Source organism: Amblyraja radiata, chromosome 1 (genome assembly GCF_010909765.2).
Source record: "Amblyraja radiata isolate CabotCenter1 chromosome 1, sAmbRad1.1.pri, whole genome shotgun sequence".
Taxonomy (NCBI): Eukaryota; Metazoa; Chordata; class Chondrichthyes; order Rajiformes; family Rajidae; genus Amblyraja; species Amblyraja radiata.
Genome location: NC_045956.1, coordinates 62,875,657 through 62,895,574, shown reverse-complemented (window position 1 = coordinate 62,895,574; position 19,918 = coordinate 62,875,657). Strand labels below are relative to the sequence as shown.

General features: G+C 43.0%; 1 protein-coding gene across 1 annotated transcript in view; it reads left to right on the top strand.

Moving 5' to 3' along the window:
• The window catches only part of LOC116979328 (microtubule-associated protein 9-like), a 68,318-nt gene that overhangs the window by 28,056 nt on the left and 20,344 nt on the right, over positions 1-19,918 (top strand). The window contains exons 7-10 of the mRNA XM_033030964.1: positions 2,049-2,169; positions 6,209-6,450; positions 14,296-14,375; positions 16,998-17,172. Of these exons, the coding sequence (XP_032886855.1) occupies positions 2,049-2,169; positions 6,209-6,450; positions 14,296-14,375; positions 16,998-17,172 (618 nt within the window). The remainder of the gene's footprint in view (positions 1-2,048; positions 2,170-6,208; positions 6,451-14,295; positions 14,376-16,997; positions 17,173-19,918) is intronic.

The window sequence follows — 19,918 nt, the reverse complement described above, 5'->3', positions numbered from 1 at the left end:
CTGTCACAGATAAGGCCCTCACACGTGTCTCCTCGGTATCCCATACTTCCGCTCTTGCTCCCCTTCCCCACAGTCGCAACAGAAACAGAGTATCCCTAATCCTCACCGTTCGCCCCATACAGCCATTGCATACAGCACATAATCCTCTGACATTTTTGTCGCCTCCGACGGGATCCCACCATCTTCCCATCTACACCCCTTTCCGCTTTCTGCAGAGACCGTTCTCTCCGTAACTCCCTGGTTCATTCATTCATTCCCTTCCAAACTAACCCCTCCATGATACCTTCCCCTGTAACCGCAGGGGATTCGACACCTGTCCTTATGCCTCCTCCCTCGTCTCCATCCAGGGAACCCGACAGGTGAGGCAGAGGATCACTTGCACCTCTTAATAAGTTCATAACTGAGGAGCAGAATTAGGCCATTCGGCCCAACAAGTCTACTCCGCCATACAATCATGGCTGATCTGTCTCTCCCTCTCAACCCCATTCTTTTGCCTTCTCACCATAACCTTCTCCAATCTCATCTACTGTATCCGTTGTTCTCGGTGTGAACTCCAATATATCGGCGAGATAAGACGCAGACTGGGCGATCGTTTCGCTGAACACCTACTCTCAGTCTGCCTTGGCACATGCGATCACCCGGTTGCCAAACATTTTAACTCCCCTTCCCATTCCCATACTGACTTTTTTGCCCTAGGCCTCCTCCACTGTCAGAGTGAGGCCACAAGCAAATTGGAGGAACAACAGCTCTTATTACACTTGTGCTGCTTACAAGCCAACGGTATGAATATCAATTTCTCTAATTTCTGGTAACCCTTGCATATCCTCTCTCTCCTTCACTCCCCCACCCTATTTGTCATGCTAGTTTCACTGTTCGTATACCTTCAACATCACCTCATCCACAGCCAACAATGGATCATTGTGGGCTCCACCTTTCCTGAGTCATTGTTGCCGGCTTTGATTTGTTCTGTACCGTTTCTCACCTCTAGATACCCACTCCCCTGACACTCTCTGAAGCAGGTTCTCTACCCGAAATAGCACCTATCCTTTCTTCGAGAGAAGCTGCCTGATCCACTGAGATACTTCAGTATTTTGAGTATAGAAGTTGGGAGGTCACGTTACAGTTGCACAAGACATCGGTGAGACCATATTTGGAGAGTATTATGTTCAGTTTTGGTCACCCTGTTATAGGAAAGATGTTCTCAAGCTGGAAAGGGTGCAGAGAAGATTTATGAGAAAGTTGTCAGGACTCAAGGGCCTGAGCTGTAGGGAATGGTTGAGCAGGCTGGGACTTTATTCCTTGGAGTGCAGGAGTATGAGCGGTGATCTTATAGAGATGTACAAGATCATGAGAGGAGTAGATAGGGTAAATGCACAGAGCCTTTTATCCAGAGTACATAGGTTTAAGGTGAGGGGGGAAAGATTTAATATTAACCTGAGGGCAACTTTCTTACATAAAGGATGGTAGGAGTATGGAATGAACTGCCAGTGGAGATAGTTGAGGCAAGTGTAGTTTAGAGATACAGCGCAGAAACAGGCCCTTCAGCCCACCAAATCCGTGCCAACCAGCGAACTCCGTACACTAACACTATCCTACACACTAGAAACAATTTACAATCTTTACCAAAGCTAATTAATCTATAAACCTGTACGTCTTTGGAGTGTGGGGGGAAACCGGAGACAGCACCCGGAGTTAAGATCAAACCCGGGCCTCTGGCAATGTCAGGTAGCAACTCTACCACTGCGCCTCTGTGCCGCCGGTTCCATCACAACGATTAAGAAACATTTAGACAGGTACATGGATTAGATAGGTCTAGAAGGATATGGGCCAAACGCAGGCAGGTGGGACTAGTGAGATGGGCATGTGGGTCGATGTGGGGACGTTGGGCCGAAGGGCCTGGTTCTATATAGTAGACATTGTGACTCTTTTACTCAAGCTCTCCGGCCACACAACCTCTTTATGAATCTTTTCTGTGCTCTCATTGGCTTAATTGCATCCTTCCTATGTTTATATCTTGTTAATTTATAAAGTATTTCTTGTTATTCAAGTATTCAAGAAGTGCCAGTCTTCTGTCAAAAGCATCATCATTAAACATAAGCAGAAGTACATCATCAATACCCGATGCCAGGTTTGCAGATTATATTGAAGCACAAGTGCAATCTCCTACAGGTTGGTTAATGAAGTTAATAATATTTCTACAATACTTATATTCAAAGGGACATTCTTAGGTATTTTAAAAGCAGAGATTGACAGATACTTGATTAGTAAGAGTATCAAGGATTATGAGGAGAAGGCAGGAGAATGGGGTTGAGAGGGAAAGATACATCAGCTGTGATTGAATGGCGGATTAAGCTTGATGGGCTGAATGGCCTACTTCTGCTCCTATGACTTATGAACATAAATTTGGGGGCAGTTATAGCTGTCAATGGAGTGGTGTGCTCCTCCAGTCTGATGTGGGGAATTAGTGTGCAGTTTAGTGTCCCTGGTGGCTATGACTGCAGGAAGTGTGTTCAGCTGTAGCTCCTCTCATAGCACACGGATCAGTTGGAGTGACACACTGAAGAGCATACAGGAGGCAAAGAGGGTTATAGGCTGTAGGTTCAGGGTGGTGGTCACACCAAAGGTTCAGACAGATAGATGGGTGGTCACCAGGAGAGGCACACAGGAAATCCCGGAGTAAGGTTGATAGGGATCAACTGCCTCCACCACTTCCTCTGGCAGTTTGTTTCATGTAAGCAGTAAAATGTTGTTTTACATGCTATCCAGGTAAATTGTACCATGCACAGGTAGAACAGGTAGTGCAAAAGAGAAAAGAAACAAAGTTCAGAATATATTGTTATAGCTACAGCGAACATGTAGATAGGAAATGTGCAGGGCTGCATCGAGGTAGATTTGAAGATTGGAAATACATCCCTAATACATGAGAAATCTTTTGAAGAGTAAATCCAGCTGGGAAGTAGCTTGATTCGCGTGATACATGCTTTCAAGCTTTTGGGTCTTCTGCACAATAGGAGAGTGGAGAAGAGAGAGGGAGTGAGTAGTTTTTGATTATGTTGGCCACTTTCCTGAGGCAGTATGTATAGATGAAGATGATTGGGCAGAGGGGTGGGGAGCCTGAGCTGCATCCACAACTCTTGGACAGCACAGTTCCATGCCTTCCATGCATAGATTGCTTTCAATGGTGCATCTATAGAGATTTGCAAGGATCTTTAAAGACATGCTGTATTTTAATAGACAATAGGTGCAGGAGTAAGCCATTCGGCCCTTCGAGCCAGCACCGCCATTTAATGTGATCATGGCTGATCATCCCCAATCAGTACCCCGTTCCTGCCTTCTCCCTATATCCCCTGACTCCGCTATTTTTAAGAGCCCTATCTAGCTCTCTCTTGAAAGCATCCAGAGAACCTCTGAGGCAGAGAATTCCACAGACTCACCACTCTCTGTGAGAAAGACTTTCCCGAGTCTTCTGAGGAAGTAGACGCATTTGTGTGCTTTCTTGCCCAAAGTGTTGATGTGGTTGGATCAGGTCAAACTGCTATTGATATTTACATCAAAGGGATGGTCTTGACCATTTCCACTTAAGCACTGTTGAAGGTATTTGTGCATTTGACCGGCACCCTGAATCTAGCTTTCATGGCGGGTCCAGTTGCCCTTTTAATTATATCTCAGATTGGAACATGAAAATCAATAAGACATGTTGCAGCTTTATAAAACTTTGTCTAGGCTGCATATGGAGTGTTGTGTACAGTTCTGGTCACCCCATTATAAGAAGCATGTTAGAAGCTTTGGAGTGGGTATGGATGTTCACCAGAATTATGTCTGGATTAGTAGATATAAGGACAAGTTGGACAAACGTAGGTTGTTTTCTCTGGAGTGTCAAAGGTTGAGGGAAGGCCTGATATGTATTTAAATTATGGAGTTGGGAAGTTGTGTTACAGTTGTACAAGACATTGGTGGGGCCACACCTAGAGTATTGTGTTCAGTTTTGGTTACCCTGTTATAGGAAAGATGTTGTTGAGCTGGAAAGGGTGCAGAGAAGATTTACGAGGATGTTGCCAGGACTTGATGGCCTGAGCTATAGGGAGTGGTTGAACAGGCTAAGACTTTATTCCTTGGAGCGCAGGAGGATGAGGGGTGATCATATAGAGGTGTATAAGATCATGAGAGGAATAGATAGGGTAAGTGCACAGAGTATTTTACCCACAGTCAGGGAATGAAAAACCAGAGAACATGGGTTTTAGGTGAGAGGAAAAAGATTTAATAGTAAACCAGAGAGACGTTTATTTTTTTTAAAGGGTGGGGTAAATGGAACAAACTGCTTTTAGACTTTAGAGATACAACTTGGAAGCCGACCCTTTGGCCCACTGAGTCTGCGCCGACCAGCGATCATCCCATACACTAGCACTATCCTACACACTAAGGACATTTTACAATTAACGGAAGCCAATTAACAGACTAACCTGTATGTCTTTGGAGTGTGGAAGGAAACTGGAGTACCCAGAGAAAACACACGTGGTCACGGGAAGAATGTACCATCTCTGTATAGACATCACCGCAGTCAGTATTGAACGCAGGTTTCTGCTGCTGTAATGCAGCAACTCTACCGCTGCACCACTATGCCAGAGGAGGTAGTTGAGGCAGGTACTTTCACAACATTTAAAAACATGTGGACCAGTACATGGAGAAGATAGGTTTAGAGGGATATGGGCCAAACAAAGGCAGATGGGACTAGTCTAGATGGAGCATTGTGGTCGGCGCGGCAAGTTGGGCTAAAGGTCCTGTTTCCATGTTTCCATGCTCTCTGACTCTCTACTTCTCAATGGAGAATATTTGGGGTCTGGACCCGTTATTTTTGTAACTACGAAATGCACCTGGGAGTTTCAATTTATGTTGGCAATGTTGAAAAATGGCATTATATGTTAAGCGAGCTGAGATGCGCAATTGATGGTAGAAGGACATTAGGCACACTAGTATGAATCTCTACTAATTCCACTAATGGCTATAAAATCCAATGTCTGGACAAAGTATTTTCAGGTCTTTACCCCAGGAAGCTTACAAAAAGGATCCATCTATAGTTGTTTAAAATTTTGAATGTACTAATAAAATACAGATTTGAATTTATTTGGGAAGTTAGGTTAATTTTTAAAAGGTAAGTTGAGATTTGTTTACAAAAGTATTGGGTTCTACTTGTCCTTGATGAATCATATTCCTTACCTAGCCACATTCCTTAAATGTTAACTTTTATTTATTAAGTGTCCTGATGCTTTAAGTGAGTTGCAAATAAATTAATTTTAAATGCATGTGTTGTATTTCTAAGCCAAGGTTCATGAGATTGTTAGAAAGTTATGTCTGCCAGAAATCTGAGAAGCTATTGTGGGATGGCAGGACTTTCATATGAGGAAAGACTGGATAGACTTGGCTTGTACACGTTGGAATTCAGAAGACTGAGGAGGGATCTTATAGAAACTTACAAAATTCTTAAGGGGTTGGACAGGCTAGATGCAGGAAGATTATTCCCGATGTTGGGGAAGTCCAGAACTAGGGGTCACAGTTTAAGGATAAGAGGGAAGACTTTTAGGACCGAGATGAGGAAATCATTTTTTACAGAGAGTGGTGAATCTGTGGAATTCTCTTCCACAGAAGGTAGTTGAGGCCAGTTCATTGGCTATATTTAAGAGGGAGTTAGATGTGGCCCTTGTGGCTAAAGGGATCAGGAGGTATGGAGAGAAGGCAGGGATGGGATACTGAGTTGGATGATCAGCCATGATCATATCAAATGGCGGTGCAGGCTCGAAGGGCCGAATGGCCTACTCCTGCACCTATTTTCTATGTTTCTATGTTTCTATGTACAGGTTTCTGGTGATAACCATTATGTCAGGTGGGATTTCTGCCATTGTTGAGCCCTTGTAAAATGATGCCAACAGTGCTGCCAAGAGTACATCTTTAAATCATGATAGATAGTGTTGACGGCAAGTTTAGTTGGTTACTTTTCACACTACTTATTACCAACAAAGAAAATTCTAAACCAAAAATATTAAACCAGAGTTTATAAGAATTCATTGATTCTGTTACTTAAAAATAAGTAATTTAACCAGCTAAAAACTGGATGTTCTCCCATGTAAAATAAAGTTAAATAACATTCCATCAATCGATTATGATACATATGTAGAATGTTTATGTAAATCTTTTAACATTATTTTGCTTATAGATAGTGATGTCACAGGCAGCTATGCAAATGATAGAATCAATGGGAAGATATCACCCATTGCTGGGGCACAATTTGAAGATAATAACACAAATGATGAAGTGAAAATTAAATTAAAGCACTTGTTACAAGCAGAAGCGAATGTAGATCATTGGCAAACTCAAGTGTTTAAACCCAACTTGGAGCAACATGTCACTGATCATGCCATCCCGGAGTCTTTCATGGGGAATTCTTCCAAATTGAAGGTAATTATTTTAAATGTTATTTACTTACTTTGCAATGATTCTTTACCAACAATTCTTTATAAACTATCTTTCCAAGGTAGTATCATTTCTGTTTTTACCATCAAATGTTATTTAAAACTTTTCAAAGTAAATAGAACAAGAGATTTTGGAGGTATTTCGATAATTGGGGAATTTAAGTGATTATACAGAGTATATAGAGTACTCGGAGTAAGTTTAAAGAAATTCAAGTTTAATTTAATGGATTGATATTTCTGGATTACTACCTGCATGTTGTGTAGTACAGCTGGGGCTAAGAGACATAGAAACATAAAAAATAGGTGCAGGAGTAGGCCATTCGGCCCTTCGAGCCAGCACCGGCATTCAATATGATCATGGCTGATTATCCAAAATCGGCACCCCGTTCCTGCTTTCTCCTCATATTCCTTGATTCCAATAGCCCTAAGAGCTAACTCTCTCTTGAAAACATCCAGTGAATTAGCCTCCACTGCGTTCTGTGGCAGAGAATTCCACAGATTCACTCTCTGGGTGAAAAAGTTTTTCCTCATCTCAGTCCTAAATGGCCTACCCCTTATTCTTAAGACAACTGAAAGGGGCTGGGGATAACAAAAGCTAAAATGAATTTGGTGAGATCCGAATGGTGTCAGTCTAGAGGATGGAACAGAGTGGTTTGTTGAACATTCTGAGGGTGGGGTATGAGCTATAGTCATGGTCTTTTTGGCATCGATGATGTATGCAGTAGAGGAATGAATTCTTGTAAGCAGATTACAGGGATTTGAGAAAGAGTCTCAAATATAGAAAGTTTCCCAAATCTGCTAAGGAATTTCTGATGAATGTGTGGCTGAAGAGATGATGTAGAGTAGAGTTCAGAAAATAGACAAGATGTGCCCAATGTTTGTGTCCACTATGGTGAAGGTAAAACCATGCCACAGGAAGAAGGAAGACATTTCAGTGGCCTCTGCAGAAAATCTCATATTTGGCGTCATTGGAATAAATGCCATAGAGATAGGGGAACTGTAAGAATGGAACAGAGTTGCTGCAAGAGGTGGAATGCCACGAGCCTGTCGGTTTGTAGTGGATGTTTGTGGGTAGCTTATATACTCTCAGAGATTAAAGTGCAGAGATCTAGAAAGGGAAAGAAAGTTAGAGAAGGACAATGTTTAGATGTCACAGAAAAAAAGTTCTGTATGAGTGTAGGAAGGAGCATTAATGAAGTCTTCAGTGTACTGGAAGAAGAGTTGAGGGAATGGGCCCGTACTACTGAAATAATGACTGCATCATGTCTTTCAAAAAAGAAAGGTGTTGCTTGGGCCGATACAAGTGCTTGTGGTTACTTCTTTGATCTAGTAAATGTGAGTGAAATTGAAGGAAATGTTGTTTTAACAACTAGCTTCAAACAAGGAGGTCGCAGGCTGTTCAATGTCAGAACATTTTTAGCCAGGTGAATAAATATGAAGGGGAGCTGGTTAAGCCTTTGTTCAAGGAAGGTGTAGTGGTCCTTAACACCCTCTTCAAATGGGATGGAGGTGGAGAGAAATTATACATAGAGTGTGAAGATGAGCTAGTTGGGACCAGTAAATTGAAAACTGTTGATGTGGCAGAGAGCTTGGAAAGGAACAGTACCAAGAGAGAAAGGATGGAGTCAGGGCGAAAGGAAATTACTTTGCTGGTGTAAGACCAAGTTGGAATAAGAGGTCTAATTCAACATCCTGCTTGTGGATTTGGCAGAAGGTATAAGTGGGCTGTGTACAGCTGGGATACTACAACCTTGGAAACTATGAAAGTATGATTTCCTGACATAATGAGGTCCATGACTTTCCTGACATAATGAGGCCCATGACTGTGTGAGAGGTAACAAATTATCCCTGGGATGGCGGGACTGTCATATGTGGAAAGATTGAAGAGACTAGGCTTGTATTCACTGGAGTTTAGAAGGATGAGGGGGTATCTTATAGAAACATATAAAATTATAAAAGGGCTAGACAAGCTAGGTGCAAGAAAAATGTTCCCAATGTTGGGCGAGTCCAGAACCAGGGGCCACAGTCTTAGAGTAAAGGGGAGGCCATTTAAGACTGAGGTGAGAAAAAACTTTTTCACCCAGAGTGTTGTGAATTTGTGGAATTCCCTGCCGCAGACGGCAGTGGAGGGCAAATCACTGGATGGATTTAAGAGAGAGTTAGATAGAGCTCTAGGGGCTAGTGGAGTCAAGGCATACGGGGAGAAGGCAGGCACGGGTTATTGATTGGGGACGATCAGCCATGATCACAATGAATGGCGGTGCTGGCTCGAAGGGCCGAATGGCCTCCTCCTACACCTATTTTCTATATTTCTATGTAAGTACAGTCCAAAGGGATGTATGAGGATGCAGTTTACATAGAACAGTACAGCACTAGAGCAGGCCTTTCAGCCTACAATGTTTGTGCCGAACATGATGCCAAGACAAACTCTTAGCTGCCTGCACATAATGCGTATATATTACCTCCATTCCATGCATATCCATCTGCTGATGCAAAAGTTTCTTAAATTTCACTACAATATTTGTCTCCACCACCGTCCCTGGCAGTGTGATCCAGGCACCAACTGTATAAAAACACTTACCCCCCCCCCCCCCCCCATCAACCTCCTTCTCCTTTCAATTTTGCCCCTCTTAACTTAAAGCTATGCCCTCCAGTGTTTGATATACTGGAAAAACAGTTACTGTCCACCCTATCTCTGCCTCTCATAATCTTATATACTTCTATCAGATCTCCCCCAACTTCCGGCATTCCAGAGAAAGCAATCCACGTCTGACCAATCTCTCCTTGTAGCTAAAACCCTCTATTCCAGACATAATTCTGGCACACCTCCTCTGCACACTTTCAAAAGATTCTACATCTTTCCTGCATTGGGGCAATCACAACTGCATACAATACTTCAAATGTGGCCTAACCAAAGTCCAAAAAGCTACATCATAATCAAGATACTCAATGCTTCAACCATGAAGGCAAACACTAGTCCCACCTGCCTGCGTTTGGCCCGTATCCTTCTAAACCTATCCTATCCATGTACCTGTGTAAATGTTTCTTAAACATTGCGATAGTATCTGCCTCAACTACCTCCTCCAGCAGCTTGTTCCATACACTCACCACCATTTGTGTAAAAAAGGTATTCTCAGGTTCCTATTAAATCTTTCTCCCCTCACCTTAAACCTATGTCCTCTGGTTCTTGATTCATCTACTCTGCGCAAAAGACTCTTTTCTTTTCCTCTCATGATTTTAGATACCTCTATAAGATCGCCCCTCATCCTCTTGTGCTCCAAGGAACAAAGCTCTAACCAGCTCTACCTCGCATTACAGCTCAGTTCCTCGAGTCCTGGCAACATCCTGGTAAATCTTCTTTGAACCCTTTCAAGATTGACAACATCTTTCCTATAACATGGTGACCAAAACTGAACACAATACTCTAAATGTTGCCACACCAATGTGTTGTATAATGGTAACATGAGCTCCCAACTTCTATACTCAATACTCTGACAGGTGAAGACTAATTTGCCAAAAGTTTTTTTGACCATCCTATCTACCTGGAATGATGTACCTGAACTCCTGGATCCCTCTGTTCTACAACACTCCCCAGAGCCCTACCATTCACTATGTAGGTCCTGCCCTTGTTAGACTTCCCAAAATGCAACACATCACATTTCTCTGTATTAAATTCCATTTGCCATTTCTCAGCCCACCTGATCAAGATCCTTCTGCAATTTTTGACCGCCATCTTCACTATCTCAATACCACCCACTTTAGTGTCATCTGCAAATTTGCTAATCATGCCTTATACATTCTCATCTTACCTCATCTGGCAGTTCGTTCCATACCCCCACCACCTTTTGTGTAAACTGTAAGTTGTAGTATTCTCATACATATCATTGATATAGATGACAAACAGCAAAAAAAAAATGGCCTCAGCATAGAACCCTGAGGCACACCATTAGTCACAGGCCTCTAGTCCATCACGCTCTGCTTCCTTCTATGAAGCCAATTTTCTATCTATTCAGCTTTCTCTCCTTGGATCCCATGCAATCTGTTTATTTATGTAACATCTATAGCTCTGCCATTAACTTTTTTGGTCACGTCAAAAAAAAACTCAGATTTGTAAGACATGACCTCCCATGTACAAAATCATGCTGACTATCTCTAATCAGTCCCTGTCTATCTAAATGCATGTGAATCCTAACCCTCAGAATACTCTCAAGTATCTTTCCGACTACAGATGATAGGGTCAGTGGCCTGCAGTTCCCAACCTTTTCCCTGCAGCCCTTCTGGAATAGAGGCACAACATTTGCCACTCTCCAGTCTTCGGGCACCACACCAACATTTAGCTACGAATCATAAATCTCAGCGAGGGCTCCTGCAATTTCCTCTCTAGCTTCCCAGTGTCCTCGGATGTATCTGATCGGGACCGAGAGATTTGTCTTTCCTCATTCACATCAGGACCTTCAGCACCTCTGCGACCATGATACTGACTGCTCTCAAGACACTTCCAATGACTACGCCAAGATCTCCCGTTCCGTCTTTTTCCATAGTAAAAACAGAATAGAAACACTCATTGAGGACCTTGCCTATTTCCTGTGACGCCACACAGATTTGACTGTTTTGATTCCTGAGGGGTCCAACTCAGGACCTCTGGTTATCCTTTTTCCCTTTATGTGCTTATAAAACCTCTTGGGATTATCCTTAATGCTATCTGCCAGAGCTATCTCATGACCTATTTTTGCCCTTATGATTTCCTTTTTTAGCTTAGTCCTTAGTTCCCAAAACTCCTGACAAAAGCCTTAATTTCCCTCCTCAGCCAGGCTTCCTTACAATTGCCTGCCTTGCCCTTCACTCTAACAGGGACGTGCATATCCTGAACTCTTGTCAGCACACTTTTAAAAACATCCCATTTTCCTGACGTTCCTTCTATCAAACAACTTACTCCAATCTACTTGAGCGAGTTCCATTCTCATACCCTCAAAGTTGGTCTTGCCCCAATTTCGAATTTTAACTCGTGGGCATGCTCTGTCCCTATCCATAATTATCTTAAATCTAATAGAACAGTGGTTGCTGGGCCCTAAAGGTTCATTCACGAACACTTCATCCACTTGCCCCTACCAATTTCCCAAGACTAGATCAAACGTTACCCTCTCCCATGTAGGGCCCTCAACATATTGCCGGAGGAAATTTTCCTGAAGACCTTTGACAAATTCCACCCCATCTAAACCTTTTGCACTATGACGCTCTCTGCCTGAGAAGATGGTAGATCCTGACAGGTAACAGGTTGGACAAGTGAGGGAGTGTTTTTGATAGGCAGACGGCTAGACAAAGACCAGAGATAAAATGTCAGAAGCTGTGAGACAAAAGGATTGAAAATTTGCGAATTGTGATGCGAGAGGAAGGAATGCAGATGGAAAGGGAGCGAAGGGGAGAAATAAGTGTGAGTCCCAGTGGGGCATAGGGGAGAGACGGGGAAAGAAGAGGGAGGGCGCAAGGGAAGAACGGGAAGGCAGGGGGTTGTAAATGTCTATAATTGGAGAATTCAATGTTCATACCTTCTGAATTTCTGAATTTGTAGTCGGCAGGGCAGTACTCTGCATATCGCCAACTTGGATGTGTTGTGCACACTAACATGCTGTTAGTGCCCCCCTAAAACTGTCCAGTGAAGGTGATTTGACTATATTGTTGTCTAGTTTATTCCATTCCCTTAAGGTTCTTACAAAGAATGAGTTCCTATAAACATCTGTCTTGGCGAATGGGGTTTCTATTTGCATATCATTTCTCTTGTTACTATTGGGTTGGAGGCTACACAACAGAATATGAGGTGCTGTTACTCCAGTTTGTTTGTGGCCTCACTCTGGCAGTGAAGGAGGCCCAGGAGAGAAAAGTCAGTATGGTAATGAGGAAGCAGTAGTTATTATGGTTAGCAACCAGGAAATCCAGTAAACCTTGGTGGGCTGAGCGCAAGTGTTTGGCGAAACGGTCATTGGGTCCACTCTCAGTCTTGCCGATGTACAGGAGGCCATATCAGAATGTGCTTGCATCGCAACGTTATAAACATTGAATCCTCCAGTTTTAAGTAACTAGAAAGCACCTCACCTCCCTTCTTTCCCCCCTCCCCCCCCCCCCCCCCCTTCCACCTACATTCCTTCCTATAGCTTCACAATGCATGACTCTTCGATCCTTATGTCTGACGACCTCTGTGTTTTCATCTCTGGCCTTTGTCCAACCATCTGCCTATCAATGCCCCCCTCACCTGTATCAACCTTTTACCTTCCAGGCTTTGTCCTGCCCCTTCTCTCTTCTAGCTTTCTCCCCCCTCCCATCCACCCCCCACAGTCAGTCTGAAGAAGGGTCCTGACCAAGAAGGGACCTTTCCATGTTCTTCAGAGATGCGACTTGATCTGCCTACAGCATTTTGTGCCCTTTTTTTGTAAACCAGCATCTGCAATTCTTTGTTTCTACACTATACTTTTTAAAATTAAATTACGTATAACTTTTCAATATTTTCCATCTTAATTGGTATTTTTCCTTAACATGCGATGAAAAAGACGGTTGTGTTTAGAATCTTAATGGGTGTACAAGTATATGCTTCTCACAAAGTAAGAACTGTCACTTAATTGCACATATTGTACAGGATGAATTTCAGCTTTTGAGAATTTATCAGTGTTTTAATTACACAACTTTAACCAAACAATAGATAATTTAAATAATTCAGTCAAAAGTACTTTTGATGGTCAAGAGTCAAGGGTGTTGATTTGTCACATGCACAAGGACCAGAACAATGACATACTTAATTACTGCAGCTACACAGCCACATTACAATAAAAACATATACAATAAATGATCAATTACATGAGATAAACCAGACCATAATGGCGCAAGCCAAAGTATACAATCAAACCTCAGCAGTGCAAAGACAAAAAAAGTTCAGTGGTGTGGTAGTGTTGTGGTCACAGTTCTAGACAGTGGTTTAATGGCCTGACGGCTGATGGAAAGAAGCTGTTCTTGAACATGGAGTTAACTATTCTCAGGCTCCTGGAACTTCTTCCTGATGGTAGCAGTGAGCTGAGAGGTGGCCAAGGTGGTGTGGATTATTGATGATATTAGCTACCAGCTCGAAGCAGCGTTTACCATAGATCCTTTAATGGTAGGAAACTCAATACCCTTCATGTCATTGCCTACTCTTTCCGCAGCCTCTTTCTTTCTTGGGTGTTCGAATTACTAAACTGGTGCTCCTATACTCTCTACCATATACTTGCAGAAGTTCAATAGAGTATTTGTCAACATGCTGAATCTTCTCCATCTTCTGAGGAAGTAGAGACATTGGTGAGCTTTCCTTGTAATAGCATCAACGTGCTGGGCCCAAGTCAGATCTTCAGTGATATGCACACTCAGGAACTTGAAGATGTTGACCCTCTCTAACACCATCCCACTGGTCTCCAACCCTCTCCAACACCACCCCATCCCCGATAGAAACATGATCCCTCAGCTTTTCTTTCCTGAAGTCAATAAGTACAGAGAGGGTAGAATAGGTGATTGAGCAAATAGTGTTGATGTGTCCCTGTGCTGCCAGCAAGGAAGAGGAGTGTTGTCAGTTTGTACTGATTGAAGTCTGCCAGTGAGGAAGTTTTGGATCCAGTTGCAATAGGATGAGCAGAGACCCAGTTCCTTGGGTCTGGTAATTCGAATTCCACTGGACCTTAATTGGTACATGTGACAATAAACTGACCTTGAAACCTTGAGTTTGGAAGAATGATGGTGTTGTGTTTCCTCCTATCTAATTTATGTTTTTGCAAGAAGGCTGAGCAAATGAAAATATTTACTATCGTACTTGCAGGAGAAAGACCAAGCTAGGATGGAATGGATTGGGAGCAAGGGTCAAAATCCAAAATCACATCGAAAATCAAATGATAGCAGGTAATGCAAAAATAACATACTGATGGTCCAGCACTCCTTTATGGTGATTTTATGCTAAAATATGCAGATTCACATAAGGTTTCAAATCCTTATTCTTTAATGGGAATCTGTATTCAAAATGAAAATAAGCATTAGGGATAAAATGGATTGTTGTGGAAAATGTTTCAAATTTGTAGAACTGTACAACACAGGAATAGGCCCTTCTACCCATGATGCCTGTGCCGAGCATGATGGAAATTAAGTTAACCTCTTCTGTCTGCATATTCCTCCATTCTCTGCAAATTAATGTGCCTTCCCATAAGCCTCTTTAATACTGCTACAGTATCTGCTTCCACCATCACCCCAAGCAACGCATTCTGGGCTATAATGTTCCGTGTAAAATTAATTTCCCCATCTCATCTTAAAGCTATGCCCCTAGTCTTTGATATTTCCATCTTGCAAAAAAGATTCTGACTGTCAAATCCTATCTATGCCTCTTTAGTTCTTTAGTAACTTGTCAGTTTCTTTGTTGAACTAAATTAAGGCGCATGTTGCAATCAAAAGCGCTTGAACAATTGGTTGGGAAGAAAGCCAAACTGTAAGAAAGACGACTGCGCCTCCTTTTCAAGAGCAGCCAGCTCTTGCACGGTCGGTGCCAAAGCATCAACATGACCCTTAAACGTGCTATCAAGTTCTATCAAGTTTGTCTTCAGTCTCCAACATACCAGAGAAGCAGGCTAAGTTAGTCCAAGCTCTCTATTCACATGGTGGACATATGGAATGAGTTGCCAGAGGAGGTAGTTGAGGCAGGTACTATAACAATATTTAAAAGACCTTTGAAGATATATGGACAGGGACATCGATAGGAAAAGTTGTGAGTGATATGGGCCAAATGTGGGCAGGTAACTAAGGAGGACACAAACAATCTTCCTGATATAATAGTGGCCAGAGGATCTGGGGTGACGGAGGAACTGAAAGAAATCCACATTAGGCAGGAAATGGTGTTGGATAGACTGATGGGACTGAAGGCTGATAAATCCCCAGGGCCTGATGGTCTGCATCCCAGGGTACTTAAGGAAGTGGCTCTAGAAATCGTAGATGCATTGGTGATAATTTTCCAATGTTCTATAGACTCAGGATCAGTTCCTGTGGATTGGAGGGTGGCTAATGTTATCCCACTTTTTAGGAAAGGCGGGAGAGAGAAAACAGGGAATTATAGACCAATTAGCCTGACATCGGTGGTGGGGAAGATGCTGGAGTCAATTATAAAAGATGAGATAGCCGAACATTTGGATAGCAGTAACAGGATCGGTCCGAGTCATGGTCCGAGTCAGCATGAATTTACGAAGGGGAAATCATGCTTGACTAATCTTCTGGAATTTTTTGAAGATGTAACTAGGAAAATGGACAAGGGAGAGCCAGTGGATGTAGTGTACCTGGACTTTCAAAAAGCATTTGATAAGGTCCCACATAGGAGATTAGTGGGCAAAATTAGGGCACATGGTACTGGGGGTAGAGTGCTGACATGGATAGTGGGGTACCGCAAGTCTCGTTACTGGGACCGCACCTATTTACAATATACATCAATGATTTGGATGAAGGGATTCAAAGTAACATTAGCAAATTTGCAGTTGACACAAAATTGGGTGGCAGTGTGAACTGTGAGGAGGATGCTGTGAGAATGCAGGGTGGCGCAGCTGGTAGAGCTGCTGCCTCACAGCACAAGAGTCGTGAGCATAGAAACAGGCCCAGCAGCTATACCAGCTGCGCCACTTGGACATATGGATTCAGAACAAGCTTACCAATAGAAGACAGAGGTTATGATGACAGACAATAGAAGACAGAGGACGACAGATGGCACAATGGGCTAAGTGTTCGGCTGGCAACCTGAAGGTGGCCGGTTCGAATCCTGCTTGGAGTGTGTACTGCCGTTGTGTCCTTGGGCAAGACACTTCACCTACCTTTGCCTGGGACTAGAGACGGAAATTAGCTACTGATTGGCTACAATCTCGCATATTTACATGCAAATGTTCATTAATATGCACTGTCCCTATAAAAACAAATTATTATTATTATTATATATTATGATTGAACCCTATATTCCCTGATTGATCACTTTTGTCACCTCCTCAGATCTCGCTTGTTTATATGTGTATGGGATGCTCTTTAATCTTACATGGTATTGACATGTCACGGCAATTTCTGGTCCTCCTAATTCCCTACGAGAGTTCTTTCCTGCATTCTTTATATTCCTCAAAGGGCTGTATGATTTCACCTTCCTAAACCTTGGATGTGCTTCTTTTTTTCTTTTTGACCAAAGCGAGAACCTCTTTGGTCATCCAAGGTTCCCTTACCTTGACATCTTATCCCTCCTCTTTTCTGAAGCATGCCAGTCCTGAAGTCTGATCAGTTGATCTTAAAATGACTCTCACGTGTCAAATGTGGACCTACCCAATAACAGCTGCTGCCTATTTACTCTGCTTAACTGCCTAATAATGTTTGAATCTGCCTTACCCCAGTTTAGTATCTTTTCCCCAGGACCAGACTTACTCCCACTGGTAAATATTTTAAAAGCTGCGGAGTCTTCAATTGTTTAACATTGGAATCATAGAAAGTAAGTATAAGCATTTGCACTTTTCACAGGTCTCTGAATTCACCCGTGCAGACCATGGGAAGATCTTCTGCTAGAAAAAGTCCACAATCCAAAACAACTGAACCTCGATATTTGGGAACATTAAAAATCTTGGACAGAAAGGCTTTACCAAATGAAACTTCTAACCTTGAAGCTCCAGACACTATCAGGGCATCTATTTATCAGGTGATTGATAAGACAAAAGTTGGAATTAAAAATGTTTTGTTTAATCTTGTGTGAATTTACTTGTAACTGGAATGTCTATCTTAGATTTGCTGAAGGAAGTAAGAATAGACATTATTACCAGCATAATTTTCAAAATGTTATCACTGTAGTGGTTTATTACAATGCAACCACTCCCGCATTTAAATAATTGTTTATGCTGGGCATTATAGGTACCAACTTGGATCAAATTTCTCAAGAAAAATCTTCTTGGACATTTGGCATGACTTATCTTGGTGCAACTTTATGAAACATTGGTTAGCAGAGCTGGAATATTATGTGTAGTTCCGGTCACCACATTGTATAAAGGAGACGATTGCACTGGATGGAATGTTTAAGTTATGAGGAGAGCTGGGTTTGTTTTCTTTCATGTAGATGTGACTGAATGTGTACCTGACAAAGGCATGCAAAATTATGAGGCATATTAGGGGGCGGGACAGTGGCACAGCTGGTAGAGCTGCTGCTTTACACAGTCAGAGTGTCAGTGAATGAATGAATGAGAAAGTGGAATAACATAGAACTAGTGTGAACGGGTGATCGATGTTCGGCGGGAACTCAGTGGATCGAAGGGGCTATTTTCAAGCTGTATCTCTTAAAATTATAGCTAAATAGAAACATGGTAGATAATAAGAAACGTTTCCCCATAGCAGTGGTGTCTAAGCTGAAAAGGCATCAATTTAAGGCGAGTAGTAAGGTTTAGGGGAAAACCGAGGAAGTATTTTCCCCCCTTTGTTTAAGAAGGGAAATAAAGAGAATCTAAGAAATATAGGCTGGTGAGCCTCATGTCAGTAGTAGGGAAACTATTGAATTATTTGAGATAGGATCTACTCACATTTGGAAGATAATTGGCTAGGGACAGCCAGCACGGCTTGGTGTGTGGCAGGTCGCGCCTTACTAACTCAATTGAGTTTTTTGAGGTGATGAAGGACATTAATGAAGGTAGGGCAGCGGATGTTGTACACATGGATTTTAGTAAGGCGAAGGTAGACAGTCTGAAGAAGTGTCTCAACTTCAAATGTCATCCATTCCTTCTCTCCAGAAAAGCTGCCTGTCCTGTTGAGTTACTCCAGTATTTCCTGTCTATCTTTGGGGTAAACCAGCATCTGCCATTCCTACCTGTCCCACTTAAGGGCCTGTCCCACTGACGCGACCTTTCAGCGACTGTCTTCAACCTTCAAGCTCAAGGGCACTCTCCGGAAAAACCTAGAGCTGGATCGACCATCAGCGATGAAACCGAGAGCTGGATCGACCGACCGCACACACATGCACGCGCACACGCACACACAGGCAGGGGCCAGGGAAAGTGGGGGAGCACTGTCTGAAATTCACACCCGCAATGAACAGGAAGGTAAAAGACGGCTGCACAGTGAATGGTAATTCCTTTAGAGAGCGGGGGGGGGGGGGGGGGGGTGAGAAGGGGAGAGAAGTGGGGGAGAAGGAGTGGAGACACTTTTAAGAAGCCAGACAACTTATAATAAAGTTTAGCGGGCATTTAACTTACTGGTCGGTTTTCCTTGGTCCTGAAAACTCCAATGAGCCAATTAAAATGCCCGGTCAGCGAAGGAGATTGCCTACGGCTGCCCTCGACTGCCTATAATTACATAGCGACCCCACTCCACTGCACTACGAGTTCAAAAGAACCATGCCGACCAATTTTGACTCGCGGAAATTTTTTTAACCTGCTGAAATTTTTTCCTGAGGCCGCGAGTATGTGGGAACTCCCCTCCAGTATGAAGGAGAGTTCCAGTGACCTCATAGGACCTCCTAGGACCACGTGTCGACCATGCTGCGACTTTGAGTCGAGGGCAAACTCTTCTAAACTCGCAGATTATGTCACCGCAGTGGGACAGCCCCATTACGCGACCTTTTTGGCGACTGCCGGCACACGTGATAGGTCGCCGAAAATTTGCAACATGTTGAAAATTCAGCGGTGACTAGAAAGACGCTACGACTCTTTGGAGACCTCTCACGACCATAGGAGATCTCTCACGACCATACAGGTTGTATGGTCGTGAGAGGTCGTCTATGGTCATGAGAGGTGACCCGCGACATGTCGCCATGGGTTGCCTGTATGGTCATGAGAGGTCTCTCTATGGTCGTGAGAGGTCTCCAAAGAGTTGTAGCGTCTTTCTGGTCGCCGCTGAATTTTCAACATGTTGAAAATTTTCGGCGACCAATGACGGGTGCCGGCAGTCGCCGAAAAGGTCGCGTAAGTGGGACAGGCCCTTAAGGCTTTTGATAAAAGTCCTTCATGGTAGGCTGATCCAGAAGATTAAGATGCACATGATATGCAGTGACTGGTTGTGTGGATTCAGAATTGGCTTATTCATAGAAGACAAAGGGTTGTGGTGGAAAGAAGATATTCCGACTGGAGGTCTGTGAGAGGAGTTGCAGGCAGTGAGGAAGGCTGTCAGAAGATACAGAGGCATACGTAAATCTGCTGTAGAAATGGGTGGAGGAATGGCAGAAGTAATTTAATCTGTGCATGTGTGCCGTGTTGCACATTGAGAGGTTGAATGTAAGGAGAGTATATAGTTAATGGCAACATGCTTAACACCATTGATGTGCAGAGGGATCTTGGAGTCTATGTTCATAGCTCACTGAAGGTGACAGCACAAGTAGATAGGGTGGTAAAGAAGGCAAATAGGATAGCCTGCCTTTATTGCTTAAAGCATTGAGTATAAGCGTCAGGAAGTCATGATGCAGCTTC